Consider the following 23,773-nt stretch of genomic DNA (forward strand, 5'->3'; position numbering starts at 1 on the left):
TAGCAGTGTGGAAGGCGATGGGGGATGGGATTAAGAGGAACACAGAGGTGCCTTCAAGGCACTGGTAGTATCCTATTTCTTCAGATGGTTGGTAATTACCCAGTTGTTCATATCACTGGTGTTCTTCAAAACTTACACATGGTTGTAAATATTTGTATGTGTATTCAGTATTTATTTTAAAAACTTTTAGATTATATCAAAACCGACATATGACAACTTATTGATAGAAGTTTTCCTGGTTTATTTCAGTTACCATCCTTGTTCTTCTGTGGGCTGTAGTGTGGTCAATTACTGGCAGTGAATGTCTTCCTGGAGGAAACCTATTTGGAATTATAATCCTGTTCTATTGTGCCATCTTTGGAGGGAAACTTTTGGGGCTCATTAAGTTACCTACGTTGCCTCCACTACCTCCTCTTCTTGGTAAGTACCAAACACTTCCTGTGTCCTTCAGAGTAAATCATATTTTTAAAATAGTAGTTTGGGAAATAAAGGAATAAACTATTTCTGTATTTGCTGTGCTGGCCCTTAAAGCTGATTGTTAAATTGTGATGAGTTTTATGAGCCAGTTGGTAAACAGCAATTTGAAAATTAAATTATATATACTTACAATTAAATAACTTGCATTAAACACAAGAGCAATACTCAAAACCAATCACTTCTTAATTATTTTACTACATTTTCCTCTTATCTCTCCTCTTGAGATTATGGAAATACTATATCACGGTGTGTCACTGCCCATCTGTTCCCAGCTCCACGTTCAATGACGTCAGGTTGGTAGGTTAACATCAGCCCTGGTAGAAGTATCTGTAATACAGAAATCAGCAAATGCTGCAGCCCAGGGCTTAATATGTTGTCAGTCACTCACATCATTGACAAACGAGTGAAGTTCCAACATGTATTACAAAACTATTCTTCCAGAGGCCATGAGAACTGTGCAGATACGACACGTAAAAATTAGTCTTAAAACTAGGTATTATATCTTTAATGTTTCTTTTAAAAATTCCATATTACAAAATTTCAGTGTACTACTTTCAGTATACCACAAAAGACATTTTGTGTCCCTTTCTCACAGATTTATAAATCATTAAGTTTTATTTAAAAACCATGTACCTTTTACACATGCATATTTGCACACATCTCCTTTTTTTATTTCAAAAGATTGGCCCTCGGCTAACATCTGTTGCCAATCTTCTTTTTTTTTTATTTCTTCTTCTCCTCAAGGCCCCCCAGTACATAGTTGTATATTCCAGTTGTCGGTTCTTCCAGTTCCTCTATGTGGGACACCACCTCAGCATGGCCTGATGAGCGGTGCTAGGTCAGTGCACAGGATGCAAACCAGTGAGACCCTGGGCTGCCAAAGCAGAGTGCATGAACTTAACCACTCAGCCACAGGGCCAGACCCCCCCCAACACACACATTTCCTAAGTAAAAATTTTTTTCTATTAGTGAGGACCTCAGGATTGGTTAACATAGACCAAAATTATTTTCTTGTGAATTTGTGGTGAGCAATTGAAACTAAATGTAAAAAGAAGTAGAATTATTTACATCTTACTCTACACTGTTTCTCAATATATTTTTCAATTTAGGTAAAATTCAAGTTATTTCACTTAATTCATATTGTTTATCATGGGTGCTTTTTGTTAAAGTTTTTAATTGAATTATTATGACAATGGGTTGTTTCTAGGCCAGCCCGGTGGTGTAGTGGTTGAGTTCCGTGCACTCTGCTTCAGTGGCCCAGGTTCGTGGGTTCCGGTCCTGGCTGTGGACTACACCCTTGTCAGCTATGCTGTGGTGGCGTCCCACATACAAAATAGGGGAAGCTTGGCACAGATGTTAGCTCAGGGCAAATCTTCCTCACCAAAAAACAAAAGGGGGGCTGTTTCTAAATATGCCTGTGTGCTATGATAAAGGGTTGGCAAACCATCTCTTCTTGTAAATAAGATCTTATTGGAGCACACTCATGCTCATTCATTTACATATTGTCTGTGGCTGCTTTTATACTACAGTGGCAGGGCTGAGAACTTATAACAGACACCATGTGGCCCACAAAGCCTGCAGTGTTTCTTGTATGGCCCTTTACAGAAAATGTTTACTAACCCCTGCATCTAAGTCAGAGCTTCTCACACTTTATTATCCAGAGAATGACCTTGGATCTTGTTAAAATGCAGACTCTAATTCAGTAGGTCTGGGGTGAGGCCTGAGATTCTGCCTTTCTAATAAGCTCAAAGACCACACTTTCCACAGAAAAATCATAAGTTTTCAAACCTGGCTGCACGTAGGAATCATCTGGGAAATTTTTTAAAAAGCTGATGCCTGGGACCCACCCCAGAGATTCTGAACTAATTGAATGGAGTAGCCCTGGGTATCAGAATTTTTAAAAGCTCCCCAGGTGATTCTAATATGCAACCTAAGTTGAGGACTACTGTTCTAGACGCCATGAAAAGGCCCTTTACACCTCATCCTTCTCTTTTCCACTCCATGCCTGTTATTGCAACAAGCAAAATACACATGTTGCAAAATGATAAATCCTTGGGCTTTGTGATTACATGAAATCTCCTGAGGTCACTGAAATCATTCTTAAAAGTCACGTACGTAATGTGTCTTACCATCCCTTTCTATAGTGGTACGTTTGTGACAGAAGTTTACTGGCTCTTAGCGTATTAGGGCCAGTATCTAAAACTGAAACATTATCTGAATCCATAAAGAAGACTTGTTAAGGCAGACATGTGTGGTGATTGCCTATTCCATATTTTTAAAAATTCATTGAAATAATTGCCAGAGATGGAGGATGAAGGAGCATTTTTTATTCCAAAAATGAATGTGAAAACAACTTTCCTAGGACACTGTTTCCTTTGCTGATGGTCTGGGTTGCTGGAAATTTTTTTCAATAATGATTTGCTTCAAAATAACTTGAGAGTAGATGAAATAAGATTGGCCATGTATTGATAATTTTTGCATGTTTTAAAAAATTTCCGTAATAGAAATTAAGGAGGAAAGAAGAATACTCCTTATCAAAGAAGGTATTCTTTTCTCCACACCCAAGGGAAAGGCCCCCCCAGGGGCTCAGAGGCCAGAGGGGGCGCCTTCCTAATCACAGTCAGGTGGCCACATCAACGGAGGCCATCGGCAAACAGAACTGTCTCAGGGAAATTGTTTGTACATTCATCTCAGAAATGAAAAATGCTCCTTCATCCCCTCCAAAACTCCAAAAGAAACTCCTACATATTTGTGAGTTCTTATTAGACTATTATTCCTTTTGATTTCAGGTAGTTGTATGCTATAATCAATTTAGGGCTGGTTTAGATTCACATTTTAAGTTTCAGTAAAGAACTGTTGACAAATTAATGAAATGTAAGGTTAGTGCAGCATTTTTGGCTGGTAATTCATTAATATCTATAAAAATGATATACACTGTACCCTGGAGCCTAACATTTCCACTGCTAAGAATTATCCTATGGATATACTTGCACAAACCTACAAATATGTAAGCTCTATGTGGACAAGGCCCATGTTGGTGTAGCTCGCCTCTGCATTACCAGGGTAGAGTAAGGGTCTGGCATGCAGTTAATAAATACTGTGCTCATTTCAGCACTGTTTGTAATGAAAAGTCTGGAAAGTTCCTTCAAGTCCCTTACTTAGTCCAAAAATTATGGTACTTCCACACAACGAGAAACTATTCCAACTATTAAAAAAAACAAGGCAAATATATATGTGCATCATTGGGAATATGTCCACGATATATTGTTAAGTGGAAAAGAAACAGATTATACAATGGTATTTAAACATGCTCTCATTTGTGTCCAGTGCAAAAGAGCACACGTACACACACACAGAGAAGCATGCTTTAATAGGTAGAGAAACTTTCTGGAAGGGCACAGAAAACTCTGGACAGTGGAAACCTTTGGGGAATGAAGCTGGAAAGTTGCACTTGGGGTAGGACATGTACTGGTCACTTTACATTGTCTGTCATGGTTTAATTTTATCATGAGCAAATATATTATTATTCTTTTAAAAACAGCTATTGTAGGCTGGTTCTTACTTTCAAAAATTCTAGAAAGATCATGACTGCAGAATTCATAACTTCTTCTAGATTAAATGGCAGCAATGAGAAATGCCTGGAAGAGATGCTTCCTTGCCTAATGGTGTCTGGAACAAGTCACAAAAAGCTATACTTGTAATTCATCTCTATTCTCATAGCTTACATATAAAACAACCCAAAGTTAGTAAATTTATTTAGTCCTTTGAAGTGTGGTCCATATAAGGACGTGGTAAGAAAAGAGTCCTGCTGGAGAAGAACGGAGTGTGGACGGCTTGCAGTCTCTGAGGAGAAATCCTTCCCCTATCTGGGCATGTGGTATCAGGGAGGGCAGGATTCTCTGACAAACTACCCGGCTTCCTCAGGCACACTCAACTACTTGCAGTTCCCAGAATGTGTCACACTTTCCCTTCATACCTTGGAAGAAACTGTTATTTCTCCCAGAAACTTCTCAACTTCTCCAGCCCCTTCTTCATTCCCCTTCCCCTTCTTTGGCCCCTGCTGACTCACCCTTCCTTGTCTCAGCTTGTATAAGGCCTCCTCATGCTTCCATAAAATTGAGGTTGCCCCCATAGACTGAAAGCTTGTTGAGGGATAGTACTGAGCCTTTGTTCATTGCAATATCTCTAATACCTACTATAGTGTCGAAAGTACCGAAGGCATTTGATAAATGTTGAATGGCTGAAGGAAAGAAGAGCCACCAGCTGACATGACAGAACAATGTCTATTTCATGATAACTCACTTCTAAGCCTTTGCAAAGCAGGTTATATGTTTTTTATTAAATTATCTGGTTTGAAAATAGGTAAAATAGAGCCCATATAGGTATTGATATTTCAAGTAATCTGGCATGGTAAATAATTTTAGAATCTTTCTGCTGTTTGCATACAAAGAGATGACTGAATTGGGCCTTGTATTAAAACATTTTATATTCAGAATTTGATCATACTTTCTACCCAAATACTACATCCTGTTTCTCTCTTTCAGGTTCAATTATTAATGAATTATTAATTATTCTAATCTTTCATTTTTATCTGCATATTAAAGCCTTTTCTTAGCTCCTGTAATTTTTTTTTTCATCAAAAGTTTGACATAATTTCATCTAAGGACTAAGCATAAAAGAAGTGGTTCCTGGGATTATAATCCTGGGATAGTCTCTTCTACATCTAAAGTACTGAAAATATTTTCTGTATTTGAAAACTAAAGATTTGTTTGATTTCTCCATCCCAGGCATGCTGCTTGCTGGGTTTCTCATCAGAAATATCCCTGTCATCAATGATAACGTACAGATCAAGCAGAAGTGGTCTTCCGCTTTGAGAAGCATAGCACTATCTGTCATATTGGTTCGTGCTGGCCTTGGGCTTGATCCACAGGTATTGAAGTATAAATTTCTAATTATTGACTTGGAATTTTGTTCTTCCAATATTGCAAGTATTTAGAATGACTGAGCTTTAGGAAATGGATGTGGACACTTTGCACAGCATTCAGAACGACAGAATGAAATTTATTTCATACAGGACTGTCCCCAAAAGATGTTCCCATACTCTCTCTTGGAGAAAGGTGGAGTTACTGTCTATCTAGGGACAGCACCAAGAATAAAGGCTCCCCTTTTCTCTGACAGAGATACAGGCCGTAGTTATAAATAAGGGTTGTGAGAGAGAAGACATCATATTTTTGGTGTGGAAAGCCCTATACGAGTGTTTAGGACTAACTATGCTGGCTCAGAAAACTGCCTAGCATACAGAATGAGTCTCAAAGTGTGCTTTTTTCGTGTTTGCTTTTGAAAGCAGGAATGAATGTTCTTGAGGATTGCCTTTACATCCGGTTCATTCTGGGGCCACAAATTATACATATGGCCAACACCGAGACGGTTAGATCAGCTAGTGTGGAGGTTATGAGCACAGACTCTGAAAGCAGCCTGGCCGAGCTCAAACCAAGCTCCACCACTCACTAATTTCATGATCTTGGAGAACAGCTTTAACTTGTGCCTTTTTGGATGAGAAAATCTAAACAATGATGATAATATTATCCCCTGTGTCATAGGTTGCTATGAGGACTAATAAGCCAACTCTAAAACACTTAGAACACTGAAATGTTTGTTAAATAAAACTCATTACCTGGAAAATTCATGATGGATGATCCAGACAGTCTGAACACTGAAGAAAAAGCATTTAATGTCATTCTCTCTGTGTGTCTTTAGAGGGTTATTTCGTATGTCTATTTTTATATTTCAGGCCCTGAGGAAGCTGAAGGGTGTCTGTGTAAGATTAGCCATGGGTCCCTGTCTTGTGGAGGCATGCTCATCTGCTCTTCTTGCCCACTTCCTAATGGGTTTGCCGTGGCAATGGGGATTTATACTGGGGTAATGATTTTTCTTTGTCGTATGAAAATACACACGGACATTTAGGACTTTCTCTGACGCTATACAAGTGAATGCATAATATTTTCGTAAGGACATCAGAAAATACAATACAGATATTCCAGCATAATATTATGACTATTAATATACCAGCATATAAACATTATAACTTCAAAATATAGTGTATGTCTTTGTAGGTGCTAACTTTGACAGTTTTATAATAATTTAAACTATTGAGGAAGTAATAGACTTTTATTATGCCTGATTCCATGCCAGTGAGAGATGCCAGATCTCTCCTCAAAGTCCATACAAAGGATAACGAATGCTCAACGGTGATCCACACCTAGCACAGGCCTCCTCCTCCTTTCACCAGGCTCTTATGATTATCTGTTCTGCTGTATTTTCCTCCTGCTGTTAGTTCTTTCTTCTTCTTCTTCTTCTTCTTCTTTTTTTTTTTGGTGAGGAAGATTGGCCCTGAGCTAACATCTGTTCCCAAGCTTCCTCTTTTCTTTTTTTTTCTCCCCAAAGGCCCAGTATATAGTTGTATATCCTAGTTGTAAATCCTTCTAGTTCTTCTATGTGGGATGCCACCACAGCATGGCTTGATGAGCAGTATATAGGTCCACACCAGGATCTGAACCAGCAAACTCTGGGCCGCCGAAGCAGAGCACATGAACTTAACCACTATGCCACTGGGACAGCCCCTGGTTCCTACTTCTAAGATTTAAGAGCCATAAGAAGTAAATAAATATGAAAGTACTTGGTAAGAATTTGGTGTTGGGGCCAGCCCCACGGCTCATGTTGAGGTGGCATTGGCGTCCCATATAGCACAGCCTGAGGCACTCACAACTACAGTCTACAACTATGTACTGGGGGGCTTTGGGGAGAAAAAAGAAAAGATTGGCAACAGATGTTAGCACAGGTGCCAATCTTTAAAAAAAATAATAATAATTTGGTGCTGATAAGTAGGCAAGAAGTAAGAACTACTTACTTCTCACGGTTAACACTCTCGAGCTATACTGCCTAGATTCAAATCTCGGCTCTGACTTTCCAGTATGTGATCTTCGGCAAATTACCTAATCTCTTTGTGCCTCCATTTCCTCATTTGCAAAACAAAGATAATGATTGTAGCTACCTCATAGGGTGGTTGTGAGGATTAAATTAGTTAATATATGTGAAGTGCTTAAAATGGTGTTAGGTACATAGTGAGCTTCATAAATGCTTTCTGCTATCCTACTGCTGCCGTTATCAGTGTCACTGTTACTGTCACTATGGCCTTCCTCTTCTAATCTGTTGTCTGATTTTTACATGCCAGGTCCTGATAGAAGGCCTCGCATCACTGGATTCCAATCCAAAAAGTCCATGGCCGTGTTTTTCAAACCTCATGCCGTGGATGTTTTGTTTAGATAGAAGGCAGATTCCTGGGGCCTCACCCCATTAGGTCTCCCAGACCAGCCGTAAATACAGATTTCAGACAGGCTGCGTAGTCCCAACGCAAGTTGTCCATGGCCACGCTCAGAAGAAGTGTTCTGTAGAACTTGTAGCTGTGCGTGTGTTTCTGTTTGGGACCTCACTGCCTTTGAAAGACTGTAATTGTCTAAAGTGTAACCTCTGAAAGAGTGGAGGTTATTATAATTTCACTAATAATAGTAATAATGAAGAAGATGCTATCATAAATATTTAAAGTGCTGCCTGCTTAGTTTTGTCTTAGGTGCTGTGTCTCCAGCTGTGGTGGTGCCTTCAATGCTCCTTTTGCAGGAAGGGGGCTATGGTGTTGAAAAAGGTGTCCCGACCTTACTCATGGCTGCTGGCAGCTTTGATGACATTCTGGCCACCACTGGCTTCAACACGTGCTTGGGCATGGCCTTTTCCACAGGTAAACTGATCAGTTCATGTGTGCTGTTCTCTTATGCTCTAGCGACATAGATATGATGTTGTGAGTGTGGCATATTTCCTTGATAATTGATTAAGGCAAATTAAAATAGAAAAAGCAACTCCAAGAGTTAGTTCTATACCTAAGGAGAAACCAGTGGCTTCTTGTCTTTACTCCCTTCACCCTCTAAATATAAAATGCTCAAGTACTGTGGTAGGTGCGTGAGGGGGCTTCAAAAGAGCAAAGTCGAAAGAAGGAGAACAGCTTCTGCATGCAGCCACCCGGGAGGGTCAGCCTTCGAGACTGCGCACAGAGGGTGAGCAGGTGTTTCAGTGAGCACAAAGGACAAAGTAGTCCAAGTGGGAGGGACAGTTTCTGTTCTCTCGTCTTTAACATTTTAGGGGAAATAATTATTTTAATGTGTATCTTATTAATACTTAATAACTGTCTGATACAGACATATTTTGTTTTAAGTAGTAATAAAACAGGAACTTAAGGCATTTTTTCCCTACTGTTATTCAACACCTTTATTATCCTTTGGGACAGCACACATTTAAGTTCACTTTTTAATCTGTTTCCAAGACTGGAAGATAAGATTTGCAATTTCATATTATTGACAAAATGTAATTGTGGGCTAAGTTTAGCTTCAGATTATTTAGTGGGAACACACCTTAGAAAGTCTTGTGTTCTCAGTCTCTCTGCCCCATGGTTATCCTCCCATTTTATGACTATATTTGACGTATGCCAATTACCTAGTACTTCACCTCTTCCCACACCCTGAAGTTGCCTTACGTCTAGTCCCCACCGTGTATCACTGGTGAATTAATCTTCTCAAAGCATTGTTTTGATAGTCTTACTTTCTTGTTCAAGCACCAGCAAGGATTCTCTATTACCAATTAGGTCGAATCTACACCCTTGTCTCTATTTTAACTCTACTGTACCTGTCCAATCGTACATTCTCCCTGCTTCCTGGTATACACCTTTAAAACAATAGTTCTCAGCCTCAGCTGCACACTATAATTACCTGGGAACTTTTTAAAAATACTCATATGTGGGCCCTACCTTAGGCCACTTAAATCATAATCTTTGGGAATGGAAACCACAGCTTTAGAGCAACAGAGTTTGCATTAAAATCACACAGGAGCAGGGTAGGGAGGGCCGTGGGGAGTGGCTGCTGGGGTTTTCATAATCTGAGGGGTGGGGGTGGGGGTGGGGCTAGCCTGAAGAACCTTCCTACTTGACAATACTCTGTACCCTCTGCCCTGCCCTACTAAATGCAGTCCTTAGACCATCTGGATAGGAGCTACCTGGAGCCTCTTTAAAATGTGGATCCCAGGCCCGGCCAGACTTACTGCATCAGAATTTTCAGAGGTGGGGCCCAAGAAGTCTTTTTTTCTTTTAAACAATCTTACTATACGGGAGACTGAAAGTGGTTAGTTACTTTCTACACATTTATAGTAAATTATTTACTGTAATATCTTGCAACGTATACTATTATCACAGATAAATGTTTTTGACAGTCACACTATTACCTAATAGAGAGCTGTCCTAGCTAAATAAAACTACTACAGAGGTAATCATTTTTTTAAATACAAGAGATAATTGAAACTGTAGGGGAGGAAAAACCGTTTCCCACACCAGGTTCGTTGACTGGGGCCCTGTAATCAGACTGACAAGAGACAGACTAACAAGAGAAAAACAGTTTATTAACGTGTGCATTGTGCTTACACAAGACCTCAAAGATGAGTAAGTCAAAGGAGCGGTCAGAATTTGGGCTTGTTCAGCATTTTAGCAAAGAACAATAATTATGTGGAGAAGCACAAGATAAAGGAGCTTTGAGCTTCTAGAGGCAGCAAATTGTGGGAAAAGAAACATATGGGGACCTAACGGTAGATAAGGGCTTGTTTTAGCAAAGTTTGTGATGTGAATTCCTCTGGTGCTGTCTTGGGGCTGATAAGGGCCCATAAGTGTCCCAAGTTGTCTCAGTGATTAACTTCTGTCCTTCCTGGTAAAAAGGAGAGGGGACACCTTTATGAATGTATGTCCTGCTTTTGGGCAAATAGTGAGAGGGCAGAGAGCTTTTCTTATATCTGCTTCTTCTCAATTGCCTTCAACTCAGAATAATCCTTATGCCCCAGTGGCATATTTGGGGTGACATATTGTGTACTCTAAACCACAATGACAAAAACCCACAATAACTAGTTAGTACATTTTTTCTTAGAATAGTGTGTGAAGAAGGGCTTTATGTGTTGAACAACTTTTTTTTTTTTTTGAGGAAGATTAGCCCTGAGCTAACATCTGCTGCCAATCCCCTTTTTTGCTGAGGAAGGCTGGCCCTGAGCTAACATCCTTGCCCATCTTCCTCTACTTTATATGTGGGACGCCTACCACAGCATGGCTTGCCAAGTGGTGCCATGTCTGCACCCGGGATCCAAACTGCCAAACCCTAGCCGCCAAAGCGTAATGTGTGAACTTAACCATTGCACCACTGGGCCGGCCCCTTTGAGCAACTTTAATATAATTTTCTGCACAATGTGTTCACAAAGTTTTTTTAATTAAAGTTTCCTAAGTTCTGTATGATATGGGGGAAAATATTGGTTCTACTTACCTCTCTATTATTTCAAAGAAGCTGAGTAAGAAATAAAGATTCTTCTAAGAGCAATTTCAAAAATAATTTGTTTTCAGTTTGCTTTTAGAATAAACATTCAAGAAGGAATGAGTCCTTTACACTCATCATAGTAAGAAAAGATTCTTGATTTTAATTCTCAAATTAAGTTCCTGTATTCTATACATATCAAACCTACTAAAATCAGTGTACATTTGTTATTTTAAAATCAGGCTCGTAGGGCCAGCCCTGTGGGGTAATGGTTTAAGTTCGTGTGCTCTGCCTTAGTGGCCCAGGATTCGTGGGTTCAGATCCCAGGCACGGACATAGCGCTGCTCTTCAAGCCATGCTGTGGCGGTGTCCCACATAAAATAGAGGAAGACTGGCACAGATGTTAGCTCGGCGACAATCTTCCTCAAGTAAAAAGAGGAAGATTGGCAACGGATGTTAGGTCAGGGTCAACCTTCCTCACACACAAAAAAATCAGGCTATTAAATGGCTGTTTGAAAACTAGATCAGTCTACTCACCCAGCCTATGCATATCATACCAATTAGCTCTGAATCATGAATTTTATCTTTCATATTTTCTTAGGCCCTTTAGGTAAAGTTTTTTGAAGTAAATGTACAAAAAAGTGCACAAATCATAGTTTATGCCTATTTTGAAGTTTATCTCTAATAATGCATACCTTTCTTATAAGATAGGCCCATTTTATTAGACACTTTAAGTCACATATATTTAAGACTGTGGAGAGCAGGAAATATCTGTAAACTTTTCCTTCTGTGTAATCAGATGCTTTGTGTGATGATTGAAGTAAAGTCTTTGTATTTATGGATTTAGAGTTCTGACTGAAGATTTTTTTTTATGTGTGTCTAAGGTTCCACGGTTTTTAATGTCCTCAGAGGCATTTTGGAGGTAGTAATTGGTGTGGCAGCTGGGGCTCTTCTTGGATTTTTTATTCAGTACTTCCCAAGCAGTGACCAGGTAAAGGAAACCATCTGTGGGAAAGTCGTGCTCTAAAATGTCACGGGAAAACATTCTGGAACACTCCCTCAGAGCCATGTGAAGGACGTGATTTAGCAAATGACCCCCATTTTAAAACTGCTTGCTGCTCTGTCAGTGCTGTCTGTGAGGCTTAGGAAGACAGCTAAACCTTGAAGATGTTAATGCAGTCCTGGGATTTTCTTCTCCTATTTATATTCTGTACACTTCAGCTTGCACTGTAAAACAAATAACATGAATTCCAAACTAATAGGATATGCAAGTCTTATTTTTATTTTCATTTTTTTGAGGAAAGATTAGCCCTGAGCTAACATCTGCTGCCAATCCTCCTCTTTTTGCTGAGGAACACTGGCCCTGAGCTAACATCCGTACCCATCTTCCTCTACTTTATATGTGGGACGCCTGCCACAGCATGGCTGGACAAGCAGTGCATAGGTTGCACCTGGGATCCGAACTGGCCAACCATGGGCCGCCGAAGTGGAACGTGCGAGCTTAACCACTGCTCCACCCAGCCAGCCCCGCAAGTCTTATTTTTTTAATTAATTTATTTTTTATTTTTATTATTATTCATAATACTCAACTAAATCAAGATATAAAATGGTTCTTTGGGCCCACGGTTTTAGTGTCAAAATACCTTAGATTCTAATACTATCAAATAGATAGACCTTAACATTTCATTAAAATATAGTCTCTTTCTCACCGAGTAGATTGAAGTTCTTTACTGTACATAGTGATTCTTAATGAGAAACAAAGGCTTGTTTGTTTTCCTTTACCCTCTTTAGTCTCTTCTGATAGGTAAACATATAAAAACCTTTTCTTTTCTAAAAGAATTGGTGTTATTTTGAGATTTCAGAGCATTTTGAATGGAATTCAAATCTTAACTGAAGTAAAACTTTAATTAAGAAAATTAATGTTTGCATTATCAGAATGTATGTTGATTTGAATTTTTATTGTGCTGCAAAAAAACTCCAAGTAAAATAGTCTGTAAAAGATTTTATGAATGCATAAAAGAAAATTCAAGGATTTTCTAATTATGCAACAAAGTACAAAGAAAAATGATGGCTTACATTTTGTTGCTTACTGTGTATAAAATGACAGGTGAGTTGAGTAAAGTCCCGCTGTGCTCATCAGGGCAGCGACTATCTACATGCAGCTCCAGCAGACACAGGACATTTCCAGAGACAGTACAGACATAGAAATTTCCAGCATCACTGATCGTTCTGTTGGGAAGCGCTGATCTAGTGCAATCCACACAATAACCCATGAAGAGAATACCTTTAATATGACCATTTCACTGCTGAGGCTCAGGGAGAGATGACTTAAACAAGGTCACGTAGCTAGAACGCCGTAGAGCTGGGTATGAACTCAGTTCATCCACTGCCAGGGCCTGTGCGCTTCCAGTCGAACCCTTCTAAGGACCTGCTGCCTTCTAAAGCAATCAAGAAGTTTAAAGGCTGAACAGGGACAAGTAACGAAAGAGAGGAGCACATTGCTTAGATTTTAAAAATCAACACCACAGACTCCTCTCAGTCTACAGCCACCTAGAGTTTCTTGGTATTCAAAGATTTAGAAAGAAGAACTGGAGAGCATCACATTAAAGAGTAAATAGAGAACCTAAAAATAATAGAGATATCATATCTTTAAGCTTCACAAAAACCCCATGATGTAACTGCTTTCAAGGAGGAGGAAACAAAGCTTGGAGAGGCTAAGTAATATGGCAACTGCATAGCCAATGGTGGGAAAGAGCTTGCATTTTAACCCTAATTTGTCCACTTCCAAAGCCCACACACTCTTTTCTGCTGCTCCGTTCAGCCCTGCGGACTTCTGCGTCAATGACTTCAGAGGAGGCTCACTGAGGTTCCTGAACGGGGAAGCTGCATTTGTACACATGCTAACTCTACTTTTGTTAAGGAAAAGAAAGTAAATGTTATGTCATGCATTTATGTGCACAGATACAGACATTTTTATTTTCTACTAAGTCCTGAATATGGAAAAATCAATAATTAAAAATCAGTTCTATGAAATAATTGAGCTAATCCACGTTTTTTCTCCTCAAGGACAAACTTGTATGGAAGCGGGCGTGCCTTGTTTTGGGGCTGTCTGTGCTGTCGGTGTTCAGCAGTGTGTATCTTGGTTTCCCTGGGTCAGGAGGACTGTGTACGTTGCTCATGGCTTTCCTTGCAGGCATGGGATGGAGCAGTGAAAAGGTGAATTTCATTTTAAGTTCTTCTTCTCATGACTACTTTCTGATTAGATTAGTTTTTTTCCAGATACTTTCATAATATCAAGTTAATGAAATTAATCATAAGAGCTATTTTCTGTACATATACAAATGTATGCCCAAATGCACACATACACTTCCTTTTTTCCTGTTACATACCAATCTATAACTTGATGTTTTTACTTAAAATGTATCATGGTCATATTTCCATGATGCCTCCCTTATTCTTTGTAAGGGTTGCAGAGTATTGCATTGTATAGCTGTACTGTACTTTATTTAACCAGTTTCCTGCCTAAATTTAATTTAACAGACATTTAAATTGTTTCTAATTTTCTGCCAAGACAAAAAGTGCATCAATAAAATATCCTTGCATATACCACTAAGACACTATCAAGTCTAAGAAGCACCATTATTTTACATGCCACCAAGAGAGAAAAAGAATGCTGCCAATTAAACTATGACATCACTTCCTAATTTCAGAAATGAAAAAGTGTGTTTCTTAAAATCAACAAAATATAGCATATCTTTGAGTGTATCTATAGGATTAATTTCTAGAAATAGGATTTCTCTATGAAAGAGTATGCACATTGATACTTTTGATAGTATCAATTTGCCCTTTTTTAACGTATGCTTTTTAAAAATTTTTTGGTGAGGAAGATTGGCCCTGAGCTAACAGCTATTGCCAATCTTCCTCTTTTTTTCCTCCCCAAAGCCCCAGTACGTAGTTGTATATCCTAGTTGTAGGTCATTCTAGTTCTTCTATGTGGGACGCCGCCACAACATGGCCTGACAAGCGGTGTGTAGTAGGTCTGTGCCCAGGATCCAAACTGGTGAACCCAGGCCGCCAAAGCAGAGTGCACGAACTTAACCACTCAGCCATGCAGCCAGCCCCTTGAGTTGCCCTCTTAAACAGCAGTACCAATTTATATTCCCACCAACAGTTTGTGAAAGGATCTGTTTTTCTGATCTGTGTACTTTCAATCTTTAGATATTTTGCTAATCTGACAGGTGAAAAATGTTTCTCATTATTGATCTGATTTGTATTTCTTTACAAGTGGAGCTAATCATCTTGTCATATATTTACTAGCCAGTTTATTCAAAAGCCTGTGCCCATTTTTTACGATTGTCTGTTTTTCTTACTGACTTTCAAGATCATTAAAATTATTCATTTCCTTTATGTGTATTATGGAAATTAGCTGGTTGCCATTTATTTAATTTCAAGGTACATTTTTATGGATTTGAACTTGAGAGGATCATATACTATTCTGCTTCATGAAGAAATTAGATGTGGGTGACCTAAACTAAATACACATATATCATTTGGGAAAACCAAAGACAACTGTTGAAAATAATTCAGCTTAAAATAATACTACATGAAAAATATATGTTGATTATCAGTCCTGAGGTTGGGTGTGCAGTGCCCTGCAGGTGAGCGGTCTCTGCAGAGGTCTGTAGAGGCAGGGCTTCACTGTGGGCACATGGCACTCCGTTGGAGGCTTTCACTCTCGGGAGGCAAGACATGTGCAGTTGGGCATCCCTTTGCTGTAGAGGAGGGTGGATTGGTGGGGCTGCCTGGAGCCTTGTGTAGATAAGGGACTGAGGCCCCAGGAAAGCAGGCCGCAGTGGATTGGGCTTTGCAGGCAAGGAGCAAGGCTCTGCAGAGCCCTGCTGCAGGCACTGCATGGGCCCAGGGCTGCTGCGTCCTCCTGGGGAGGCTTGGCTGTAAGGCTTATTTCAGGTCTACTTTTTTTTCCTTAGCAGCACCCGTATTATTAAATTCTCCTTTGTGATTTCACGTAACTTAACATCTGACAAGAGGAAAGCTAAAACATAAACTTCCCAGTATAAATTGGGTCCTCTTATCATCCCTCATCTCTTGTAAACATTTGCTCTTGTCAAAATTTGCTTTTCCGTGGCTTCACTTTCCTTGCAGGCCGAGGCAGGTGATCACACATTGCTGTTCAGTCTCAGGTCTGATCTCAGCTCCCTGGCTCCTCGCTGAGCGCTCACTGCTGAGTGCCTTCCATCCTGCCTGGGCTGCTGACCAGCGCACTGCTCTCGGAGCACTCTGGCCCCCTTGTCCGGGACAGAGCTCGCAGTCTTCACTCCGTGAAGGCATGCCACTGTGTGTGCACTGTGACCCTTGTCGAGCATCTGGGAGCTTGCCTGACATTAGCATTTTACAAACTGTCCCTTCACTTTTGAATGGTAACCTTTTTTAGCATTTAAAAAAATAAATTACCAAAGAGAATATTGTTTAGAATAAAGTTTATTTGATTTCTGAGTATGAAAGCGGTATATGCTTATTGTAGAACTTTGAAAAATTTTTTAAAAGTCAGATAAAAGGAAAGAAAAAATGATTTGTAATTTCTCCACCTAAAGCCAACAGCTCTGTAAACTATTTTGGTTTATTTCCTTTCATTTATTCAACAGGAAAATTCTCAAATATGCTTGTAGTAAGTTTCTTCAAATTGAATTTTATAGGTAAATGCTTTCTGTTGTCACTTGTTTAAAAGTCTTCAAAAATTACAACCAACTCATTATATTATACTGTCATGGGTGAAAAGAGGGAAGAGAATTAATCAATTTTTATTGCCACTCCGTATGGCCCTGTGCTAGCCAGTGAGGGGATATTCTCATTTATTCTCATCAAAAAAACCTTTGAAAAAATATTACCATTTACATTTTATAGAGACTGTAAGTCAGAAGGACTTAAATAACATGTCCAAGGTCACAAAATTAGAAAGTGGCACTGGGATTTAACTCAGGTTTATCGACTCCAAAGTGACCAGAATATACCATCATTGTGCAGGGCACGTTTTTATGTTTCGACATCTATTCGAATAACATATAGCAAGTGTATTAAAAACATTATACTTCCAAACTTTGCAATTTCAGATTGTTTGTAAATTAATAAATGATAGGATAAAAAATAAACAGTGAAAAGGAACCATATCATTTGGAATAGAACATAAAAGAGTAGTTTTAGCAACAGACGTCGAGGGGAAGACGGGTGCCCACCGCAAGTGGACGTGAGCCACTCGCGCAGAAGACAAGGGAGGGGGCCCGGCCAGTTCCGGTTACACGATTCTTCAGAAAACGAGGATGTGAGTCATGTAGAAAAGACCGTTATAAACCAAACAAATCATCTGTTTTTCTGCATTTGCCATAACTTTGCCTGAATTGCCAGCAGCCTGGCTGATTACATAGAAGATCAATGTAATCCCAAAACCCGGAGAGAGAACTGACAGCTTTTTTTTTCATATTTACCTCTGGTTAATCTCCTATGTATGTCTCTTTACACACACACACACACACACACACACACACGTGGATGCACCATAAGCTTTTTAAAACCAGTCTCTGCTATTTTAAATTATGCTGAAATCCAATATCGTTTCCTTAGGGCAGATTCTTAATGCTAAATTTTTTGGGTCAAATAACATGAACATTTTTAGGTTTTTGACACGTATTACCAAACTGGTTGCTTTCTAGAGTTGTATCCATTTACTTTTCCACCAGTAATATGTGAGGTACCTATATCATTACATCGTCATCAGCTTAGAATAATGTTTATCCAACTTTAGCACCACCTGGAAGTCTTGTTAAATTGGACTTGTGGACCCCACTCCCGAATTTCTGATTTAGTTAGACTACGGTGGGGCCTGAGAATGTGTACTTCTGATCAGTTACCAGGTGATGCTGATGCTGCTTCCCTGGGGACCACACTTTGTGAAACACTGCCTTAGAATATTATTGTTTTTAATTTTTATCCTTACTGATAGTCAAAAGTGGTATCTTTTTTTGTTTTATGCCTCCTTGCTTAACAATAAAATTGAATGCTTTTTCATATATTTAGCTATTTGTATTTTTTCTTTTTCTTTGATAGGTTTTTTGTCCATTATCTCCTAAAGTTGAATGTACTGATTATATATATGATATTAGCCCTTTGTGCCTTTTTTTATTGTTCATTTTTAACACACAAATATCTTATAGTTTCACGTGGTCCGATCTATCAATCTCTTATTATGACCTTTCCTCAGTTTATTTTTTCTTAAAGATTCCTTTCCTAGTGAAATCTTACCTATGTTATCTCATTTATTCTTTGCAATAACCTTGAGAGGTAGATACGAGACCCATTTTACAAATGAGGATACCAAGGCCTAGAGATAGTAGATAGAGTGCCTAAGGTCACCAAGCTAATAAGTGGCAGAGCCAGGATGAAAACACACTGTTTGAGTATATGAAAATGATTTCCTAAAGACAGGGTAAAAAAACCTTCATTGAATCACTTATATGGCAGACACTCTCCATATCTTTTCTAATTTAGTACTCAGGCAAGTCCCTACTTCTGGAGGCACCAAATCAATGAGTCCAGGTTTTGGACTGCTTTTCCTCCTTGTTCCATGGTGTAGCATAGGGTCTGAGCACTCAGACTTCCTGGATTAAGCTCAGCCCTACACCTGAGTAGCTGTATGCCCATGTACAAAGTATCTGACTTCTCAGTCTTCGATTTCCATATCTCTCAAGTGGGGAATGATAATAGCAACAACTTCGTAGAGTGGAGGATTAAGTGAAATAATCTATATAAGGCAAAGTGCTTAGTCAGAACACACTAATAATTTTTATGACTATCTCTGAGCAGCACAATGTAATAAAAAGAGCATAAAATTTAATCTATGGAAATTGGGATTCCAGTCCCAGAGATTCTACTGTCTAGATGTGTAATCCCAAGCAAGTCACTTACCTTCTCTAATACTCAGTTTCCTCAACTGTACACTGAGAAAAATAATAATAATCACTAAAGAATTATTGTGGCTATTATGTGGGAAAATGGAAATAAAACACTTGTAAACTCAGTGCTGTAGCTATATTGTTGTTGAATTATGCTTTGACAAGCTACAATATTTTATAAAATTTTGTTTGCGCCTGTAGTTTTCTGACATTATCTCATACTTTCCTGCTTGGTTTTCCTTGTAATCTTGCCATTATTGTATTCAAATGCACTCACTTTTTTAAGGCCTTTTTCATCTATATTTTTCATCTGTTTTCAAATGCAGTGCTTCTTCTGATGACTTTAACAGCTACAGGATGTTTTTCTTGATATATTTTCAATCTTCTGAATCTTGAAATCTTCTCTCTAAGAAGAGAAGTGTCAGCTTAAGTAGATATTTAACTCATGATGAAACTTCTGTTTCTCTTAACTTTCTCTTTTTGTCCATAATGGAAAGTGATTTCCATTGTTGAAGATTCTTACTAATGGTGCATACAGATAGGTAAAGTGGCCTTAACTTTCAGTGGACACCACAGTCTTCATTCCTCTGAACTCATGTCTTCTTTTGTACTTAGCCTATTTGATGACTCCTTTTTCTTTCTTTTTTTTTTCCTGAGGAAGATTCACCCTGAGCTAATATCCATTGCCAATCTTCTTCTTTTTATTTTTGCTTGGGGAAGATTGTCACTGAGCTAACATCTGCACCAGTCTTCCTCTACTTTGTATGTGGGTCACCACCACAGCATGGCTGATGAATGGTGTAGGTCCACGCCTGGGATCTGAACCTGCAAACCTGGGCCACCAAAGTGGAGTGTGCCAAACTTAACTACCACACCACGGGGCCAGCCCCTCTATTTTCTTTATAAACAGATTCATTTTAGTTTTGAAGTTACAAAAAAACCCACAAGAAGGTACATTGTGGCTCCTCTCTCATCTTTAAGTTTTACAATATATAGGGCCATGTCTGATATTAAATTAGTCTACAGTATTACAATCAAAAACCAAATCGTGGGGCCAGCCCTGGTGGTCTAGTGATTAAGTTCAGCATGCTCCGCTTTGGTGGTCTGGGTTCAGTTCCCAGGCGCAGATGTACACCACTTGTCTATCAGTGGCCATGCTGTGACAGCAGCTCACATACAAAATAGAGGAAGACTGGCAACTGATGTTGGCTCAGGGCGAATCTTCCTCAGCGAGAAAAAAAAAAAAAACCAAATTGTGGCCTTTGTCCAAGTTTAGAAATAAAAACAATTTGATAGAGAAAACTCAATATGCCTCTGCTTTCATTGGAGTTCTCAGTACATGAAATACTTTCGAGGACTTCTGTTAAGCCATTAGTCATGGCAACAGAAGGCTAAGTAACCTAAAATTAATGGAGTTGATTTTTGTTCTTTACAACTATGGATATCAGCTAAAGTCTGAACTTTAGCTATGATATACTCTAAAAACTAAATTAAAAAGTAAAATTTAAAGATATGTAGAAGGGTGGCATCTGGACCTTAGTTTGGCAGACGATTCACTGTCATTAAGTGATAAAGGATCTTGGACGTTATCTAATGTAAACCTCTCATTTTACAAATGAGGAAAATTAGGTGCTGAGAGGCGAGTGGCTTGCAGTTGGTGTGTGGCAGAATTTGAACCTCAGTCATGATCTGATTCCTTACGATGTGAAAACATAACTTTATAATGATATAGGAATAGAACTATATAAATAAATCAACCAACCCCTCATATACGGTGTCTTTAAACATTTATAAACTAAGAGGAAATAGAATCTTCACCTTAATAAACATACCAGAAATAACAAAAATTAAGAAAATAGGGAAACGAGGTAATCCTCCTTTGTCAAACTGCTGAGTACGTAAATGAAAGTATAGATCCTTAGATGTGTAAAAATGGTAAAAAAATGTTAAAATGTCGTTCAAAAACATAGATTCTTATTAGTTGATTGAAAAAATCTGTTAAATGTAAATTCTTAGACACTGTTAAGGGTACTGCTAAATTGCCCTACAAAAAAAGCATTATCAATTTGCTCTCCTACCAATTGCTGAGTTTCCTTACAGTCTTATAAATACTAGACATTATTAAAACTTTTTAGTGTTTTTTTCCAATATGATGGCTCCCCCCCCCCAAAAAAATATATGGTATATCATTTTAATTTGTGTTTCTCTGATTACTGAGTTTTAGTATCTCATGTTTTTTGGCCCTTGTGTTTCTTCTGGTACAAATTACTTGTGCGTATGCCTTGCCCATTTTTCGATTAGGTTCTATGTCTGTTTCTTATTGATTGGATATTGCTCCTTATTCTGTTACACATAGTACAGATATTTTCCCCTGGTTTGTCACCTATCCTTTTTTATGGTTTCTTTTGCCACAAAATATTTTCGTTTTATTCTAGTCAATTATGTCAATCTTTTCCAAGGGTTTTTGTATTGTGTGTTATAAAGTTAGTACTTATATCAATTAGGGTCTTAGAAGGAATGAGAAACCATATAGTAACTGGAATAGGGAAAGCTTATTATTAACCATACTAGGGATTGTCTTGTAAGATGTAAAGAGGCCCCTAAAGAATATAGGAATAGCAGCTATAAACCCCTAGGGCTGAGATGCAGCATCCGCTTCCACCTCCCCACCCCACCCCACCTACTTCGGCACCCAGGGCTGAGAATCCAAGCCTTGTTAGAGCCTTGGTTCACTGGATGGCAGAGAAGTCACCATGGTACCCTGCCTGCAGAAGTTGCTGGAAATCTACCCTCTAAAGGTGTATGGGGTGGTATGTTGCCCAGGGCAGTTGGCTATGAAATCACCCGAGGAGGAGGCTGGGGGCAGCTGCTGACCGCTGAGTGCTGCTGGCCGCCATACACCCTAGGAGCCTGGCTCTGGAGAAGCCACCCGGGCTGCAGGACCCGGTGCGGAAGCATCCTGCTAGGAGGAGCCACCGAACCAGACGAGCGCCTTCCTCTTGGAGTAGCTCTTGGGCGCCCTCTAGTGGCAAAATTTAATATGGTCCAGCTAGCAAAGGGGAAAGACTTAAAAGGGTCCAGCTCCATCTTCTTTTTTTTTTTTTTTTTGAGATTTTATTTTTCCCAAGCCCCCCGGTACATAGTTGTGTGTTTTTAGTTGTGGGTCCTTCCAGTTGTGGCATGCGGGATGCCACCCCAGCATGGCTTGTTGAGCAGCGCCACGTCCACATCCAGAAATCGAACTGGCGAAACCCGCGGCCGCCAAAGCAGAGCGCGCGAACTTAACTACTCGGCCACTGGGCCAGCCCCTGGCTCCATCTTCTGCAGAGCAACAATTGAAAGGAGGATTTGGAGCCGAGGGGCAGTAAGTTAATAACTGGCACAGCACTTCACTATACCGGAATTTTATTTTTGTGCATGATTTGAGATAGTCATAAACAGTATTCTTTTATAATAAAATAAAATTGGAAACAACTTAAAGGTCTATTAATAAAGAAATGGTTGAATAAACTATGGTACTTCCATATCATACATTATTATGCAGCAATAAGGTGCATTTCTAGATATATGTATAAATATTACAAGATCTTTTAATCATATTGTTGAGTGAAAATTAACTATAAAGTAATACTAAGTATTATGGACACACACATCATGTATTCAGAAGTCGAAGTCCTCCTGAGATGACTTGATGAGATTCTTTATAGTTAACATCCTTTTGCAAACCAACACCAACGCACCTTATGTAATACCTTAACTGTTAGAAGTATCTTTATGCAATTTTTTGCTGTATTCTAGCTACCTTCTTATTTATAGATGCCACATAGATAAAGCCTATCTCAGGTCAAATTGACTCAGATTTCAAATTAGTAAAATTCTTAGATCTTCTAACTTCACATAATAAAAATCCCTGTATGTGTATGTGTGTTTCTTTTAGGCAGAGGTTGAAAAGATTACTGCAGTGGCCTGGGATATCTTCCAGCCCCTTCTCTTTGGACTGATTGGAGCAGAGGTATCTATTGCATCTCTCAGACCAGAAACTGTGGGTGAGAATTTCAAAGTAGTGTTTTTGCTAAAATCAACTTTTTATATTCAGTTGTAGTATCTGTAGTAGGTTTATATTTGGTGGTTCCCATTGTCACAATTATATAAAAAGTTAATACTGATCTTTTAAGCAGTTGGTTAGAAAAGAATGTTTGTCAATCTAAGACAGTAAATTTTATGCCTTCAATATTGTTGCTTGTAAAGAAAAGTGTCGCTCTTAACTACTATCAAGAAAATGCAGGCCTTAAAATTTTTTTCCAACGATAAGAATGTTCATCTAGGCTTGTCCTGATCAAGGGCCAGAATTTTAAAGATAATTAGGCAGTTCTATAATATGTATCCATGGGATAGAAATGTTTGTTCATTCATTCTTTTATTCATTCATACATTCAAAAGCCATCATATTAAAACTGTTGACTTTTAGTACCATACTCAAAAATTAATTTGTACACGTATACAGATGGTCCCCGACTGACGATGGTTTGACTTAGGATTTTTTGACTTTACCATGGTATGAAAGTGATATGCAGTCATTAGAAACCATACTTCGAATTTTGAATTTTGATCTTTTCCCCGGCTAGCGATATGCCATATGATCCTTTCTCGAGATGCTGGGCAGCCGCCAGTGAGCTGCAGCTCTAGTCACCACAGGATCATGAGGGCAAACGACCCATACACTTCTACCCTTTCTGTTTCTCAGTTTCAGTAAGTATTCAAGAAATTACATAAGATAGTGAACATTTTATTATCAAATAGGCTTTGTATTGGATGATTGCCTAACTGTAGGCTAATGTAAGTGTTCCTAGTACATTTAAGGTAGGCTAGGCTAAGGTATGATATTTGGTAGGTTAGGTGTATTAAATGCATTTTTTTCTTTTTCTTTCTTTCTTTCTTTCTTTTGGT

The 23,773-nt window shown here is 38.9% G+C and overlaps 1 protein-coding gene across 1 annotated transcript in view; it reads left to right on the forward strand.

The window, feature by feature from the left end:
- Positions 1 to 287: 287 nt before the first annotated feature.
- The window catches only part of LOC139044090 (sodium/hydrogen exchanger 9B2-like), a 29,501-nt gene continuing 6,015 nt past the window's right edge, over positions 288 to 23,773 (forward strand). Inside the window, exons 1-7 of the mRNA XM_070503665.1 lie at positions 288 to 420; positions 5,265 to 5,407; positions 6,269 to 6,396; positions 8,094 to 8,269; positions 11,747 to 11,853; positions 13,929 to 14,078; positions 22,764 to 22,872. Coding sequence (XP_070359766.1) covers positions 5,267 to 5,407; positions 6,269 to 6,396; positions 8,094 to 8,269; positions 11,747 to 11,853; positions 13,929 to 14,078; positions 22,764 to 22,872 — 811 coding nt within the window. The 5' untranslated portion in view covers positions 288 to 420; positions 5,265 to 5,266. The remainder of the gene's footprint in view (positions 421 to 5,264; positions 5,408 to 6,268; positions 6,397 to 8,093; positions 8,270 to 11,746; positions 11,854 to 13,928; positions 14,079 to 22,763; positions 22,873 to 23,773) is intronic.

The sequence above is a fragment of the Equus asinus genome, unplaced genomic scaffold, assembly GCF_041296235.1.
Source record: "Equus asinus isolate D_3611 breed Donkey unplaced genomic scaffold, EquAss-T2T_v2 contig_589, whole genome shotgun sequence".
Classification (NCBI taxonomy): domain Eukaryota; kingdom Metazoa; phylum Chordata; class Mammalia; order Perissodactyla; family Equidae; genus Equus; species Equus asinus.